The following is a 17,639-nucleotide window of genomic DNA, read 5'->3' as shown; positions in this document are numbered from 1 at the left end:
TTCCCCTTTTTTTGGGCTTTTCTTCCCCTTTCCCATTTTCCCTTCCCCCCCTTTTCCTTCTTTTACATCTTTTCTTCCTCTTTCCCGTCCTCCCTTCCCCCCCTTTTCCTTCTTTTTTCTTTTCTCCCCATTTTCTCTCTTTTTGTCTTTTCTTCCTCTTTCCCTTCCCCCCTTTTCCTTCTTTTTTGTCTTTTCCCTCTTCTTTTGTCTTTTCTTCCTCTTTCCCATCCTCCTTTTTCCCTCTTTTTTCATCTTTTCTTCCTCTTTCCCTTCCTCCCCTTTCCTTATTTTTTCATCTTTTCTTCCTCTTTCCCTTCCCCCTTTTCCTTCTTTTTTTTCATCTTTTCTTCCTCTTTCCCTTCCCCTTTTTCCCTTTTTTTGGTATTTTCTTCCCCTTTCCCGTTTTCCCTTCCCCCTTTTCCTTCTTTTTTACCTTTTCTCCCCCTTTTCCTTCTTTTTTACCTTTTCTCCCCCTTTTCCCTCTTTTTTCTCATCTTTTCTTCCTCTTTCCCTTCCCCCTTTTCCATCTTTTTAAATCTTTTCTTCCTCTTTTCCATCCTCCTTTTTCCTTCTTTTATTCATATTTTCTTCCCCTTTCCCTTCCCCCTTTTCCCTCTTTTCTGTCTTTTCTTCCTCTTTCCCTTCCCCCCTTTTCCTTCTTTCTTTTGTCTTTTCTCCCCCTTTTCCCTCTTTTCCTCATATTTTCTTCCTCTTTCCCTTCCCCCTTTTCCCTCTTTTCCTCATATTTTCTTCCTCTTTCCCTCCCCCTTTTTCCTTCTTTTTCTCATCTTTTCTTCCCCTTCCCCCTTTTCTGTCCTTTCTTCCCCCATTTCCGTCCTTTATTCCCCCATTTCCTTCCCCCTCTTCCTCCTTTTCTTCCCCCCTTTTCTGGCCTCTCTTCCCCTATTCCTGTCCCCATGTCCCCCCCCCTTTTCCTGTCCCCATGTCCCCCCTCTTTTCCTGTCCCCACGTGCCCCCCCGTGTCCCCACGTCCCCCCCGTGTCCCCACGTCCCCCCCGTGTCCCCACGTCCCCCCCATGTCCCCACAGCTCCCACCATGAAGATCCTCGGGCTGATGATCCTGGTGCTGGTACCTGCAGGTATGAGACGTCCCGGGACCCCCAAGTTCACCCATGGGACCCCCAAGTTCACCCATGGACCCCCAAGTCCATCCCAGAGCTCCCATGTCCACCAATGGACCCCCATGTCCACCCATGGACCCCCAAGTCCATCCCAGAGCTCCCATATCCACCCATGGACCCCCAAGTCCACCCCAGAGCTTCCATGTCCACCCATGGGACCCCCAAGTGCACCCCAGAGCTCCCATGTCCACCAATGGACCCCCAAGTGCACCCCAGAGCTCCCATGTCCACCTATGGGACCCCAAGTTCACTCATGGACCCCCAAGTCCACCCCAGAGCTCCCATGTCCACCAATGGACCCCCAAGTCCACCCCAGAGCTCCCATGCCCACCCATGGACCCCCAAGTCCACCCCAGAGCTCCCATGTCCACCCATGGGACCCCCACATTGACCACCCAAAAGGGTCCCATGTCTTCCCCAGAGCTCCCATGTCCACCCATGGGACCCCCAAGTCCACCAATGGACCCCCAAGTGCACCCCAGAGCTCCCATGTCCACCCATGGGACCCCCACATTGGGACCCCCACATTGACCCCCCAAAAGGGTCCCATGTCTTCCCTAGAGATCCCATGTCCACCCATGGACCCCCAAGTCCACCCAGAACTCCCATGTCCACCCATGGGACCCCAACATTGGGACCCCCACATTGACCCCCCAGAAGGGTCCCATGTCTTCCCCAGAGCTCCCATGTCCACCCATGGACCCCCAAGTCCACCCCAGAGCTCCCATGTCCACCCATGGGACCCCCACATTGGGACCCCCACATTGACCCCCCAAAAGGGTCCCATGTCTTCCCTAGAGCTCCCATGTCCACCCATGGACCCCCAAGTCCACCCCAGAGCTCCCATGTCCACCCATGGACCCCCAAGTCCATCCCAGAGCTCCCATGTCCACCCATGGACCCCCACGTTCACCCATGGACCCCCAAGTCCACCCCAGAGCTCCCATGTCCACCCGTGGGACCCCCACATTGGGACCCCCACATTGACCCCCTAAAAGGGTCCCATGTCTTCCCCAGAGCTCCCATGTCCACCCATGGGACCCCCAAGTCCACCCCAGAGCTCCCATGTCCACCCATGGGACCTCAACATTGGGACCCCCACATTGACCCCCCAGAAGGGTCCCATTTCTTCCCCAGAGCTCCCATGTCCACCCATGGACCCCCAAGTCCACCCGAGAGCTCCCATGTCCACCCATGGGACCCCCACATTGGGACCCCCACATTGACCCCCTAAAAGGGTCCCATATCTTCCCTAGAGATCCCATGTCCACCCATGGACCCCCAAGTCCACCCCAGAGCTCCCATGTCCACCCATGGACCCCCAAGTCCATCCCAGAGCTCCCATGTCCACCCATGGACCCCCACGTTCACCCATGGGACCCCCAAGTCCACCCCAGAGCTCCCATGTCCACCTATGGGACCCCCACATTGGGACCCCCACATTGACCCCCCAAAAGGGTCCCATGTCTTCCCTAGAGCTCCCATGTCCACCCATGGGACCCCCAAGTCCACCAATGGACCCCCAAGTGCACCCCAGAGCTCCCATGTCCACCCATGGGACCCCCACATTGGGACCCCCACATTGACCCCCCAAAAGGGTCCCATGTCTTCCCTAGAGATCCCATGTCCACCCATGGACCCCCAAGTCCACCCCAGAGCTCCCATGTCCACCTATGGGACCCCCACATTGGGACCCCCACATTGACCCCCCAAAAGGGTCCCATGTCTTCCCTAGAGCTCCCATGTCCACCCATGGACCCCCAAGTCCACCCGAGAGCTCCCATGTCCACCCATGGGACCCCAAGTTCACGCATGGACCCCCAAGTCCACCCCAGAGCTCCCATGTCCACCCATGGACCCCCAAGTCCACCCCAGAGCTCCCATGTCCACCCATGGGACCCCCAGCTCAACCTCAGGTGACCCACGTCCAACTTTGGGACCCCTCCGTGGTTTGGGGGTCAGGGAGAAGGTCTGGAGGCATCTCCAAGGGGTTTCTTGGGGTCTTTTGGAAATCTATGGGTGGTCGTGGTTTTTTGGGGGGGTCCAAGAGACAAGTTTTGGGGTCTCAGGAGGGTTCAGGTGAAGGTTTTGGGGGTTTCATGTGGGTCCAGGAGAAGGTTTTGGGGTTCAGGAGAAGATCTGGAGGCATCTCCAAGGGGTTTCTGGGGTGATTTTGGGGTATCTTGAGGGACCTGGTGAAGAACTTTGGTGTCTCTGGAAGGTCCAGGAGAAGGTTTTGAGGTTCAGGAGAAGGTCTGGAGGCATCTCCAAGGGGTTTCTGGGTTGGTTTTGGGCTATCTTGAGGGACCTGGTGTCTCAGGAAGGTCCAGGTGAAGGTTTTGATGGTTCCAGGAGGTCCATGAGAAGGTTTTGAGGTTCCTCAAGGTGGTTTTGAGGTTTGGTAGAAGGTCTGGAGGCACCTCCAAAGGGTTTCTGGGTTATCTTGAGGGAGCTGGTGAAGAACTTTGGTGTCTCAGGAAGGTCCAGGTGAAGGTTTGGAGGTTCAGTAGAAGGTTTGGAGGCATCTCCAAGGGGTTTCTGGGGTGATTTTGGGGTATCTTAAAGGACCTGGTGAAGAACTTTGGTGTCTCTGGAAGGTCCAGGAGAAGGTTCTGTGGGTTTCATGTGGGTTCAGGAGAAGGTTTTGAGGTTCCTCAAGGTGGTTTGGAGGTTCAGTAGAAGGTTTGGAGGCATCTCCAAGGGCTTTCTGGGTTGGTTTTGGGGTATCTTGAGGGACCTGGTGAAGAACTTTGGTGTCTCAGGAAGGTCTAGGAGAAGATTTTGGTGGTTCCAGGAGGTCCATGAGAAGGTTTTGATGTTCCTCAAGGTGGTTTTGAGGTTTGGTAGAAGGTCTGGAGGCATCTCCAAGGGGTTTCTGGGGTATCTTGAGGGAGCTGGTGAAGAACTTTGGTGTTTCAGGAAGGTCCAGGTGAAGGTTTCGATGGTTCCAGGAGGTCCATGAGAAGGTTTTGGTGTCCCCCAAGGTGCCCACCCGGTGTCCCTTTGTCCCCGCAGCCTCCCGCTCCGTTCTGTGGGTGATCGAGGGGACATCGTGCGAGCTGCCCTGGCAAGCCGCCCTCTTCCAAGGGGACAAGTTCATCTGCGGTGGGACACTGGTGGCCCGCAACTGGGTGCTGACGGCCGCCCATTGCCACATCCCAGGGTACGTGGTGACCGCGGTGGCTTCACCATCTCCATGCCACCCGGTGACACCTGGAGGAGATGGGATGGGTTGGTGGCATCTCATGGGGCTTCAAGTTTCCTCCGTATAACCCCAATTCTGCTCATTTTGGGGTCTTCCCTTGCGCTCGTCTCCACTTTTGGTGGTGGTGGCTTTGGGTGTGGCTTCTTCTCATGGTCCCCATGGCCACCATGGACCTTCTGTTGTCCCCCCGCAGCGTCCTGAGCGTGCGGCTGGGCGGGCAGCGCCGGGCGGACGGGGGGACCACGGAGCAATGGAGGCGCTCGGCCAAGGTGGTCACCTACCCGCGCTACGACGCGGCCACCAAGGATGGAGACCTGATGTTGGTCAAGCTCCTCCTGCCCGTCCGCGTCACCAAGCGCGTGGAGCCGTTGCCGTTGGCCACCGAGTGTCCCGCGCCCGGCAGCGTCTGCCAGATCTCGGGATGGGGATCCACCACCAGCCCTGAAGGTACCGGCTCAGGTCACCCCTCCGGTTGTGTCTCCTCCGCCGGTGACGGCGCCGGGGACTCTTGGTTGCTCCTCTGTGGTTGCTCCTCTGTGGTTGCTCCTCCGTGGTTGCTCCTCCGTGGTTGCTCCTCCTTGGTTGCTCTTTGGGGCCACCAGGAGTAGGGATGAGCTCCAGGGTTCCATGGTGGGTTCATGGGTCCAGGGTGGTTTCCATGTGTCCATGGTGGGTCCATGGTGGGTTCCATGTGTCCAAGGTGGGTCCAGGGTGGGTTGCATGTGTCCAAGGTGGGTTGCATGTGTCCAAGGTGGGGTCCAGGGTGGGTTCCATGTGTCCAAGGTGGGTTCCATGTGTCCAAGGTGGGTCCAGGGTGGGGTCCATGTGTACAAGGTGGGTTCCATGTGTCCAGGGTGGGTTCCATGTGTCCAAGGTGGGTCCATGGTGGGTCCATGTGTCCAGCGTGGGTTCCATGTGTCCAAGGTGGGTCCAGGGCTCCATGATGGTTCCATGTGTCCAGCGTGGGTTCCATGTGTCCAAGGTGGGTTCCATGTGTCCAAGGTGGGTCCATGTGTCCAAGGTGGGTCCATGTGTCCAAAGTGGGGTCCATGTGTCCAAGGTGGGTTCCATGTGTCCAGGGTGGGTTCCATGTGTCCATGGTGGGTCCGTGTGTCCGAAATGGGTCCAGGGCTCCATGGTGGGTTCCATGTGTCCAAGATGGGTTCCATGTGTCCAAGGTGGGTCCATGTGTCCAAGGTGGGGTCCATGTGTCCAAGGTGGGTCCAAGGTGGGTTCCATGTGTCCAAGGTGGGTCCAGGGCTCCATGATGGGTCCATGTGTCCAAGGTGGGTCCATGGTGGGTTCCATGTGTCCATGGTGGGTCCGTGTGTCCAAAATGGGTCCAGAGCTCCATGGTGGGTTCCATGTGTCCAAGGTGGGTTCCATGTGTCCAAGGTGGGTCCAGGGCTCCATGGTGGGTTCCATGTGTCCAAGATGGGTCCAGGACTCCAGGGTGGTTTCCATGTGTCCATGGTGAGTCCAAGGTGGGGTCCAAGTGTCCAAAGTGGGTCCAAGACTCCAGGATGGGTCCAGGGCTCCAAGGTGGGTCCATATGTCTATGGTGGGTCCCAGATTCCAGGGTGGGTGTAGGGGTCCATCAAGTGTCCAAGGTGGATCAAGGGCTCCAGGGTGGGTTCCAGGTGTCCAAGGTGGGTCCAATACTCCAAGATGGGTCCCAGGTTCCAAGGTGAGTCCAGCGCTCCAAGATGGGTCCATGTGTCTAAGGTGGGTCCAGGGCTTCAAGGTGGGTCCATCTGTCCAGGGTGGCTCCATGTGTCCAAGGTGGGTCCATGTGTTCAAGATGGGTCCAAGATGAGTCCTGGGTTCCAAGGTGGGTACAGGGCTCCATCATGTTGTCCAAGGTGGGTCCATGTTGTCCAAGGTGGGTTCCATGTTGTCCAAGGTGGGTCCCTGTGTCCAAGGTGGGTCCCAGGTTCCAAGGTGGGTGCAGGGCTCCATCATGTGTCCAAGGCGGGTCCAGGGCTCCAAGGTGAGTTCCAGGTGTCCATGGTGGGTCCAAGGCGGGTCCCATGTGTCCAAGGTGGGTCCTATGTGTCCAAGGGGGGTTCCATGTGTCCATGATGGGTCCGTGTGTCTTATGGTGGGTCAAGGGCTCCAAGGTGGGTTCCATATGTCCATGGTGGGTCATTGTATCCAAGGTGGGTCCATGGTGGGTCCAGGGCTCCAAGATGGATCCATGTGTCCGAAGTGGGTCCATGTGTCCATGGTGGGTCCCTATGTCCATGGTGGGTCCAGGGCTCCGAGGTGGGGTCCCTGTGTCCATGGTGGGGTCCCTGTGTCCATGGTGGGTCCCTATGTCCATGGTGGGTCCCTATGTCCATAGTGGGTCCAGGGCTCTGAGATGGGTCCAATACTCCAAGGTGGGTTCCATGTGTCCATGATGGGTCCGTGTGTCTTATGGTGGGTCAAGGGCTCCAAGGTGGGTTCCGTGTGTCCATGGTGGGTCCAGGACTCCATGGTGGATCCCTGTGTCCAAGATGGGTTCCATGTGTCCATGGTGGGTCCAGGGCTCCAAGATGGGTCCATGTGTCCATGATGGGTCCAAGGTGGGTCCAGGACTCCATGGTGGGTCCATGTGTCCAAGATGGGTTCCATGTGTCCATGGTGGGTCCAAGGGGGGTCCGTGTGTCCATGGTGGGTCAAGGGCTCCAAGATGGGTTCCATGTGTCCATGGTGGGTCCAGGGCTCCATGGTGGGTCCATGTGTCCAAGATGGGTTCCATGTGTCCGTGGTGGCTCCAAGGTGGGTCCGTGTGTCCAAGGTGGGTCAAGGGCTCCAAGGTGGGTTCCATGTGTCCATGGTGGGTCCAGGACTCCATGGTGGGTCCATGTGTCCAAGATGGGTTCCATGTGTCCAAGGTGGGTCCATGTGTCCAAGATGGGTTCCATGTGTCCATGGTGGGTCCAGGGCTCCAAGATGGGTCCATGTGTCCATGGTAGCTCCATGGTGGGTCCAGGGCTCCATGGTGGGTCCAGGGCTCCATGGTGGGTCCATGTGTCCAAGATGGGTTCCATGTGTCCATGGTGGGTCCAAGATGGGTCTGTGTGTCCATGGTGGGTCCAGGGCTCCATGGTGGGTCCAGGGCTCCATGGTGGGTCTGTCCCCACTCTGGTTGACCCTCCTATTCTCTTGTCACCCAGTCAACTTCCCCGAGGACCTTCACTGCGCCAAGGTCACCGTGGTCCCCGAGGAGCAGTGCCGGCGCATCTACCCCGGCTCCATCACCCCCAACATGGTGTGCGCCGGTGAATCCGACAACCGCGCCGACTCCTGCCAGGTGGGTCCCGCGTCACCGCGACGGTTTGGGTTGACAACGGGGACAATTCAGCGTCACCGGCAGCACCCACAAGGTTTGGGTGTGTGGGGCGGGTGTCACTCATGGAGGGGAATTTTGTGGGTGGAGATGCCACCAAAGCCCTGAAACAGCCCCAAATTTGGGGTGACTCTTTGGGGTGACCCCCCTCTAAGATGTCGCCCCTCTTGTCTCATCAGGGGGACTCCGGGGGACCCCTCATGTGCGACGGGCGGCTCCAGGGCATCGTGTCTTGGGGTCCGGGAGTTTGCGGGGACCCCAAGAAACCCGGCGTCTACGTCAACCTCTGCAAATACACCCAATGGATCCAGGACACCATGAGACGGAACTGACCCCCCTGTCCCCACCCCTACAGCCATGGGACGGGACCCCCAGCTCCTCCTCCTCCTCCTTGTCCCCCATGAAGGTCCCCAGAGCCGGCCGGTCCGAGCGCTGGGGCGGGGATGGGACTTGGCCATGGGGCCCCATTGAGATGTTGGTGAATAAAAGGTGGCTTTTCACCACGGCTTCAGTAGGTCGGGGACCCCCGTGGTCGCCCCAGGTCTCGGAGGGGCAGGAGAAGACCCAGCTCAGTCTTTGGGGTGGACCTCTTGACCCCAATAATTGGGCCTCAGCAGGGCACTGAACTGTGGACTCCACCATGGGGACACTCATTGGCCATGGGGTGAACCCATTGAACCTACTGTAGGTAGACCTGTTGGCCCCACCATAGGAAAAACCGCTATGGGGCAGACCTCTTGGCCCCACCATGACGTAGACCTCTTGGCCCCATCATGATGTAGACCTCTTGGCCCCATTGCAGTAGACCTGACCCTACTGCAGGTAGATCTGTTGATCCCACCATGGGTTGGACCACCAGGAGTTAGACCTGTTGGCCCCACCTTGGGCCAATGGCCCCACCATTGGGCAGCCCACCATGAGGTAGACTTGTTGGCCCCAAGGTTTGCTCTGGTCAACACATTTATGGAGATCTGGCCAACATGTTCATGGTGATTTGGTCAAGGTGACCATGAAGGTCTGGTCAACGTGTTCATGGTGGTTTCATCAAGGTGACTATGAAGGTGTGGACAATGTGTTCATGATGGTCTGGTGAACACATTCATGGAGGTCTGGCCAACATGTTCATGGTGGTTTGGCCAAGGTGACCATGAAGGTCTGGTCAACGTGTTCTTGGTGGTTTGGTCAAGGTGACCATGAAGGTCTGGTCAACGTGTTCATGGTGGTTTCATCAAGGTGACTATGAAAGTGTGGACAATGTGTTCATGATGGTCTGGTCAACACATTCATGGAGGTCTGGCCAACATGTTCATGGTGGTTTGGCCAAGGTGACCATGAAGGTCTGGTCAACATGTTCATGGTGGTTTGGCCAATGTGACCATGAAGGTCTGGTCAACATGTTCATGGTGGTTTCATCAAGGTGACTATGAAGGTGTGGACAATGTGTTCATGATGGTCTGGTCAACACACTCATGGAGGTCTGGCCAACATGTTCTTGGTAGTTTGGTCAAGGTGACCATGAAGGTCTGGTCAACATGTTCATGGTGGTTTCATCAAGGTGACTATGAAGATGTGGACAATGTGTTCATGATGGTCTGGTGAACACATTCATGGAGGTCTGGCCAACATGTTCTTGGTGGTTTGGTCAAGGTGACCATGAAGGTCTGGTCAACGTGTTCATGGTGGTTTGGTCAAGGTGACCATGAAGGTGTGGACAATGTGTTCATGATGGTCTGGTCAACACATTCATGGAGGTCTGGCCAACATGTTCATGGTGGTTTGGCCAAGGTGACCATGAAGGTCTGGTCAACATGTTCATGGTGGTTTTGTCAAGGTGACCATGAAGGTCTGGTCATCATGTTCATGGAGGTTTGGCCAAGGTGACCATGAAGGTCTGGTCAACATGTTCATGGTGGTTTCATCAAGGTGACTATGAAGGTGTGGACAATGTGTTCATGATGGTCTGGTCAACACACTCATGGAGGTCTGGCCAACATGTTCTTGGTAGTTTGGTCAAGGTGACCATGAAGGTCTGGTCAACATGTTCATGGTGGTTTCATCAAGGTGACTATAAAGGTGTGGACAATGTGTTCATGATGGTCTGGTGAACACATTCATGGAGGTCTGGCCAACATGTTCATGGTGGTTTGGTCAAGGTGACCATGAAGGTCTGGCCAACATGTTCATGGAGGTTTGGTCAAGGTGACCATGAAGGTCTGGTCAACATGTTCATGGAGGTGTGGTCAAGGTGACCATGAAGGTCTGGTCAACATGTTCATGGTGGTTTGACCAAGGTGACCATGAAGGTCCAGTCAATATGTCCACCCCTGTGTCCCCAAAGCCACCCCTGTGTCCCCTGTGCCACCCTGCATGTCCCTCAGAGCCCCCCATGTCACCCCAAGCCACCCCCCATGTCACCCACGGCCACCCCTGTGTCCCCTGCACCACCCCCTGTGTCACCCAGGGCCACCCTCGGTGTCCCCTGATCCACTCCACGTGTCACCCAAGGCCACCCCCTGTGTCCCTTGTGCCACCCCTCGTGTCACCTAGGGTCACCCCCCGTGTCCCCTGATTCACCCCGCCTTGTCCCCTGATCCAATCCCTGTGTCCCCTGATCCACCCCCATTGTCACCCAGGGCCACCCCCATTGTCACCCAGGGCCACCCCCATTGTCACCCAGGGCCACCCCCCGTGTCCCCTGATCCAATCCCTGTGTCCCCTGATCCACCCCCATTGTCACCCAGGGCCACCCCCATTGTCACCCAGGGCCACCCCCCGTGTCCCCTGATCCAATCCCTGTGTCCGCAGGGCCACCCCTGTGTCCCCTGAGCCACTCTCCATGTCACCCAGGGCCACCCCCTGTGTCCCTTGAGCCCCTGTGTCCCCTGAGCCACCCCCTGTATCCCCTGAGCCACCCCCTGTATCCCCTGAGCCACCCCCTGTGTCACCCATGGCCACCCCCTGTGTCCCCTGCACCACCCCTCGTGTCACCCAGGGCCACCCCCCATGTCCCCTGATCCACCCCCCGTGTCACCCAAGGCCACCCCCTGTGTCCCTTGCGCCACTCTCCATGTCACCCAGGGCCACCCCCTATGTCCCTTGAGCCTCCATGTCCCCTGAGTCCCTGTGTCCCCTGAGCCACCCCCTGTGTCACCCAGGGCCACTCCCTGTGTCCCCTGAGCCACCCCCCATGTCACCCAGGGTCACCCCCCGTGTCCCCTGATTCAATCCCCGTGTCCCCTGATCCAATTCCCGTGTCCCCTGAGCCCCCGTGTCCCCTGCGCCACCCCCCATGTCACCCAGGGCCACCCCCTATGTCCCCTGATGCAATTCCTGTGTCCCCTCATCCAATCCCCGTGTCACCCAAGGCCACCCCCATTGTCACCCTGATCCAGTCCCAGTGTCACCCAGGGCCACCCCCCGTGTCACCCAGGGCCACCCCCCGTGTCACCCAGGGCCACCCCATTGTCACCCAGGACCACCCCCGTGTCCCCTGAGCCACCCCCCGTGTCCCCTGCACCACCCCCCGTGTCCCCTGCACCACCCCCCGTGTCACCCAGGGCCACCCCCCGTGTCACCCAGGGCCACCCCCCGTGTCACCCAGGGTCACCCCCCATGTCCCCTGATCCAATCCCCGTGTCACCCAAGGCCACCCCCATTGTCACCCTGATCCAGTCCCCATTGTCACCCTGATCCAGTCCCTGTGTCCCCTGAGCCACCCCCATTGTCACCCAGGACCACCTCCCGTGTCCCCTGAGCCACCCCCCCGTGTCACCCAGACCCACCCCCCGTGTCCCCTGATCCACCCCCATTGTCACCCAGGGCCACCCCCCGTGTCCCCTGAGCCACCCCCCGTGTCACCCAGGACCACCCCCCGTGTCACCCAGGGCCACCCACCGTGTCCCCTGATGCAATTCCTGTGTCCCCTGAGCCCCCGTGTCACCCAGGGCCACCCCCATTGTCACCCTGATCCAGTCCCCGTGTCCCCTGATCCAATCCCCGTGTCCCCAGGGCCACCCCGGTGTCCCCTGAGCCACCCCCCGTGTCACCCAGGGCCACCCCCATGTCCCCTGAGCCACCCCCCGTGTCATCCAGGGCCACCCCATTGTCACCCAGGGCCACCCCCCGTGTCCCCTGATTCACCCCGACTTGTCCCCTGATCCAATCCCTGTGTGCCCTGAGCCACCCCCATTGTCACCCAGGACCACCCCCGTGTCCCCTCATCCACCCCCCGTGTCCCCAGGGCCACCCCCGTGTCCCCTGTGCCACCCCCCAGTGTCACCGAGGGCGCTGCCACCCACGGAGCCGCTGCCCCGTGTGTCACCCGTGTCACCCAGGGCGCTGCCACCTCTTGTGTCACCCCGGGGCCACCCGAAGCTGTGGGGACAGCGGGAGGGGACACAGGGGGTGGCCCTGGCAGTGGGTGGCAGGTCCGGGCGGGCTCTGCCCTGGCCCCGCAGGGTAATTAGGTAATTAGCTCTAATTAAGGCGCTGAGATTGGAGCTGAGGAACTGGGAGAACTGGTTTTGCCCCTCCCCCACCCCCGGCGCTGCGCTGACGTCACCGCTCACCCCTCCCCTCCCCCCCCTCCCCCCTTCCCCGTGTCCGTGGGGCCGCTCGTGGGTTCCCCCCCCGTGTCCCCAGGTGGGTCCTTGTGTTCCCTCCCGTGTCCCCTCCCATGTCCCCTCGTGTCCCTCAATGTCACCTCCTGTCCCCCCCAAGTCCCCTATGGGCTCCTGGGTCCCCCCATGTCCCCCCATGTCCTCTCCTGTGCCCCCATGTGCCCCCATGTCCCCTCGTGTCCCTTAATGTCACCTCCTGTCCCCACCAAGTCCCCTATGGGCTTCTGGGTCCCCCCATGTCCCCCATGTCCTCTCCTGTGCCCCCATGTCCCCTCATGTCACCTCCGTGTCCCCTCGTGTCCCTCAATGTCACCTCCTGTCCCCTCCTGTCCCCTCAAGTCCTCCTGTGGGCTCCTGGGTCCCCCAATGTCCTCCCGTGTCCCCCATGTCCCCAGGTGGGTCCCCGTGTCCCCTCATGATGCCCCCATGTCCCCTCATGTCCCTCAATGTCCCCTCCTGTCCCCCACCCCAAGTCCCCCATGTGGGTTCCTATGTCCCCCATGTCCCCCATGTCCCCAGGTGGGTCCCTGTGCCCCCATGTCCCCTTGTGTCCCTCAATGTCACCTCCTGTCCCCCCACAAGTCCCCTATGGGCTCCTGGGTCCCCCCATGTCCCCTCATGTGTCCCCATGTCCCCTCATGTCCCTCAATGTCACCTCCTGTCCCCCCCAAGCCCCCTATGGGCTCCTGGGTCCCCCACAGTCCCTTTTGTCCCCTCATGTCCCTTCGTGTCCCTCATTTCCCCAGGTGGGTCCCTGTGTCCCCTCATGTGCCCCCATGTCCCCTTGTGTCCCTTAATGTCACCTCCTGTCCCCCCCAAGTCCCCTATGGGCTCCTGGGTCCCCCTCATGTCCCCCCATGTCCTCTTGAGTCCCCATGTCCTTTTCTGTCCCCTCATGATGTCCCTTCATGTCCCCCCATGTCCCCTCCTGTCCCCTCTCATGCTCCCATGTCCCCTTGTGTCCCCTCATGTCCCCCCATGTCCTCTTGAGTCCCCATGTCTCCTGTGTCCCCTCATGTGCCCCCATATCCCCTCATGTCCCCTGTGTCCCCTCATTTGCTCCCATGTCCCCTTGTGAGTCCCCTCGTGTCACCAGGGATCCCCATGGGCAGGATCTTCATGGCCAAGGCCACCGACAGACCAGATCTCCATGGACCAGATCTCCATGGACCAGATCTCCACAAGATCCCCGTGGTTCAAACCCTTGTGGACGTGACCACCATGGCCCAAGGTCTCCATGGCCAAGGTCTCCATGGACATCTCCACGGTCAAGGTCTCCATGTCCAAGGTCTTCATGGACGAGATCTCCATGGCCAAGGTCTTCATGGACGAGATCTCCATGGCCAAGGTCTCCATGGACAAGGTCTCCATGGACCAGATCTCCATGGCCAAGGTCTCCATGGCCAAGATCTCCACGGACCAGATCTTCATGTCCAAGGTCTCCACAGACAAGGTGTCAATGTCCAAGGTCTTCATGGGCAAGGTCTCCATGGGCAAGGTCTCCACAGACAAGATCCCCATAGTGAAGTTCTCCATGGACCAGATCTCCATGAGGTGGGACCTCCATGGACCAGATCTCCATGGGATGGGCTTTTAGTGGCCCAAACCTCCACAGGATGGGACCTCCATGGACCCGACCACCATGAGATGGGACCTCCATGGACCAGACCACGATGAGATGGGACCTCCATGGACCAGACCTCCATGAGATGGGACCTCCATGGACCAGACCTTCATGAGATGGGACCTCCATGGACCAGACCACCATGAAATGAGACCTCCATGGACCAGATCTCCATGGGATGGGCTTTTAGTGGTCCAAACCTCCATGGGATGGGACCTTCATGGACCAGACCTCCATGAGATGGGACCTCAGTGGACCAGACCTTCATGAGATGGGACCTCCATGGACCAGACCACCATGAGATGGGACCTCAATGGATCAGATCTCCATGGGATGGACTTTTAGTGGCCCAAACCTCCACAGGATGGGACCTCCATGGACCAGATCTCCATGAGATGGGACCTCCATGGACCAGACCACGATGAGATGGGACCTCAATGGACCAGATCTCCATGGGATGGGCTTTTAGTGGCCCAAACCTCCATGAGGTGGGACCTCCATGGCCCAGACCTCTATGGCCCAGACCTCCATGAGATGGGACCTCCATGGACCAGACCTCCATAGGATGGGACCTCCATGGACCACATCTCCATGGCATGGGATCCTGGTGGCCCAGATCTCCACCAATAGGATCCTGGTGGCCCAGATCTCCACAAATGGCAACTTAGTGGCCCAAACCTCCCCAGGACAGGATCTTAGTGGCCAAGTTCTCCACAAACGGGCCCTTATTGGACCAGATCTTGGGGTTCAAGCCCAAACCCCCCCCATGGGGTCCCCATCGCCGAGATCAGCATCTCCAACCCGTGACTCACCCACCCGCCCTCAACTCCACCCCTTAATTACTCGTCAAGCTCTTAATTGCCTTGAGCTGCGGAGACACGGAGGTGCCGTCACACCAGCCCTGGAGCTGCTGCACCTGCGTCACCCCCGGGTGGCTTTAGGGGACCCAAAATCCTATGGGGCCTTCCGGCTACGGGATGTTCGCCCAGGGGACAAGGACCATTGGTGGTGGTGGCTTGAACCTCCTGGGGGTCCACATGGGCCATGGTGGTCACATTCATGGGGGTTTGAACCATGAGGGTCTTGTGGAGATCTTGGCCATGGAGATCTTGGCCATGGAGACCTTGGGCCATGGTGGTCATGTCCATGAGGGTTGGAACCATGGGGGTCTCATGGAGATCTGGTCCATGGAGATCCCGTCCATGGGGATCTGCTCTGTTGGTGGCCTTGGCCATGAGGGTTGGAACCATGGGGGACTCATGGAGACCTTGGCCATGGAGACCTTGGGCCATGGTGGTCATGTCTATGAGGGTTGGAACCATGGGGGTCTCGTGGAGACCTTGGCCATGGAGATCTTGGGCCATGGTGGTCACGTCCATGAGGGTTGGAACCATGGGGCTCTTGTGGAGACCTTGGCCGTGGAGACCTTGGCCATGGAGACCTTGGGCCATGGTGATCACCTCCATGAGGGTTGGAACCTTGGGGGTCTCATGGAGACCTTGGCCATGGAGACCTTGGCCATGGAGCCCTTGGGCCATAGTGGTCATGTCCATGAGGGTTGGAACCATGGGGGACTCATGGAGACCTTGGCCATGGAGACCTTGGCCATGGAGACCTTGGGCCATGATGGTCATGTCCATGAGGGTTGGAACCACAGGGGACTCGTGGACAGACAGATGGACAGATGGATGGAGAACTGTGTGGAGGGATGGACAGACAGATGGACAGATGGACGGGGAGATGGACAGATAGATGGAAGGAGGGATAGTTGGAGGATGGACAGACAGATGGACAGAGGAATGGACAGATGGAGGGAAAGATAAATGGACAGATGGACGGACAGGGCGATGGAAACTAGGTGGAGGGATGGACAGACAGATGGACCAATGGATGGAGGGATAGATGGAAGGATGGACAGATGGACAGAGGGAAGGTCAGACAGATGGACAGAGGGAAGGTCAGACAGATGGACAGACGGATGGAGGGATGGACAGACGGATGGAGGGATGGACAGATGGATGGAGAGATGATGGAAGAATGGATCAATAGATGAACAGACAGACAGACAGACAGGCTGAGATGGACAGATGGACACATCTTAGAGTCAGGTGGACATGGAGACAGACAGATGGACAGGCAAGGTGGGAGGATGGGCACAGATGGGTGGACGGGCAGACAGATGGACAAACAGTTCCATGGACTGACAGATGGACAGGCAGACTTTGAGTTGCACGGACAGACAAATGGGCAGATATCCGGACAGACTCATCGCTGCACGGACAGACAGATGGACAGACAGACATAGTATCCGGACATAATCACAGTTGCACAGACGGACAGACGGCTGGGCTGGTACCTGGACAGATGGATGGACAGACAAGCAGACAGCTGGATTGGCAGACAGACGGACGGATGAGTAGACAGACGGGCAGTCTTACAGTTGCAGGCACAGACAGATGGACAGACAGACAGGTTTGTAGTTGCATGGACAGATGGACAGACAGATATCTGGACAGCATTACAGTCAGACAGACAGGCGGACGGATGGACAGGCAGACAGACAGAGGGATGGACAGACAAGCGGACCGGCAGAGAGACAGACAGACAGACAGGTAAGTGGGCAGACAGGCAGCCTGGCAGATTTGCGGACAGACGGACAGCAGGACAGACAGATGGACGGACAGACAGATGGACAGACAGACAGACGGATGGGTGGACAACCGGCCTCGCAGCTTTATGGGCAGCCAGACAGACAGCGCAGACAGATAGCGGGACAGACAGATGGACAGCTCGTCAGCCTCGCAGCCGGACAGACGGACGGATGGACGGGCGGGCAAGCAGGCGGACAAGCAGCCTGGCAGACTTTGGACAGACAGACGGACTGACAGCAGGACAGATGGATGGCTTGTCAACCTCACAACCTGCCAGACAGACGGACAGACAAATGGATGGGTGGGCAACCAGCCTGGCAGATTTACGGGTGAACAGACAGACAGCAGGACAGACAGACGGACGGCTTGTCAGCCTTACGACCCCGCCAGGCAGACAGACGGACAGACAAATGGGTGGAAAACCAGCTTGGCAGATCTACGGGCGGATGGCCAGACAAACAGACTAACAGCAGGACAGACAGACGGACGGGCGGACAACCAGCCTCACAGATTTATGGGCAGATGGTCAGACTGACAGCAGGACAGACGGACAGACGGGCGGACAACCAGCTTGGCAGATTTACGGGCGGAGAGAGATGGACAGAATGACAGCAGGACAGGCAGACAGACAGATGGACGGCTTGTCAGTCTTACAACCTGCCAGCCAGCCAGACAGATGGACGGCTTGTCAGCCTTACAACCCACCAGACAGACAGACAGACGGATGGGTGGACAACCAGCTTGGCAGATTTACGGGCGGAGAGAGACGGACGGACGGACAGACAGCTTGTCAGCCTCGCAACCCCACCGGGCAGACGGACAGACAGACAGATGGGCGGACAACCAACTTGGCAGATTTATGGGTGGAGAGAGATGGACAGACTGACAGCAGGACAGACGGACAGACAGACGGCTTGTCAGCCTTACGACCCCGCCAGGCAGATGGACAGACAGACAGATGGGTGGACAACCAGCCTGGCAGATTCATGGGTGGAAAGAGATGGACAGACTGACAGCAGGACAGACGGACGGACAGGCGGACAACCAGCTTGGCGGATTTATGG

General features: G+C 58.5%; 1 protein-coding gene across 1 annotated transcript; it reads left to right on the top strand.

The window, feature by feature from the left end:
- Nucleotides 1-1,057: 1,057 nt before the first annotated feature.
- Nucleotides 1,058-8,013, top strand: LOC308051184 (kallikrein-8-like; the record flags this gene model as incomplete). The annotated part of the gene is made up of 5 exons (XM_080361534.1): nucleotides 1,058-1,100; nucleotides 4,158-4,305; nucleotides 4,541-4,794; nucleotides 7,509-7,645; nucleotides 7,861-8,013. 5 exons carry the CDS (start codon nucleotides 1,058-1,060, stop codon nucleotides 8,011-8,013), a joined length of 735 nt encoding a protein of 244 aa, XP_080217660.1.
- Nucleotides 8,014-17,639: the final 9,626 nt, after the last annotated feature.

Source organism: Nesoenas mayeri (genome assembly GCF_963082525.1).
Source record: "Nesoenas mayeri genome assembly, chromosome: 33".
In the NCBI taxonomy this organism is placed as follows: Eukaryota; Metazoa; Chordata; class Aves; order Columbiformes; family Columbidae; genus Nesoenas; species Nesoenas mayeri.
The sequence above is the reverse complement of the archived record's forward strand: the minus strand, read 5'-3'. Positions and strand labels throughout refer to the sequence as shown.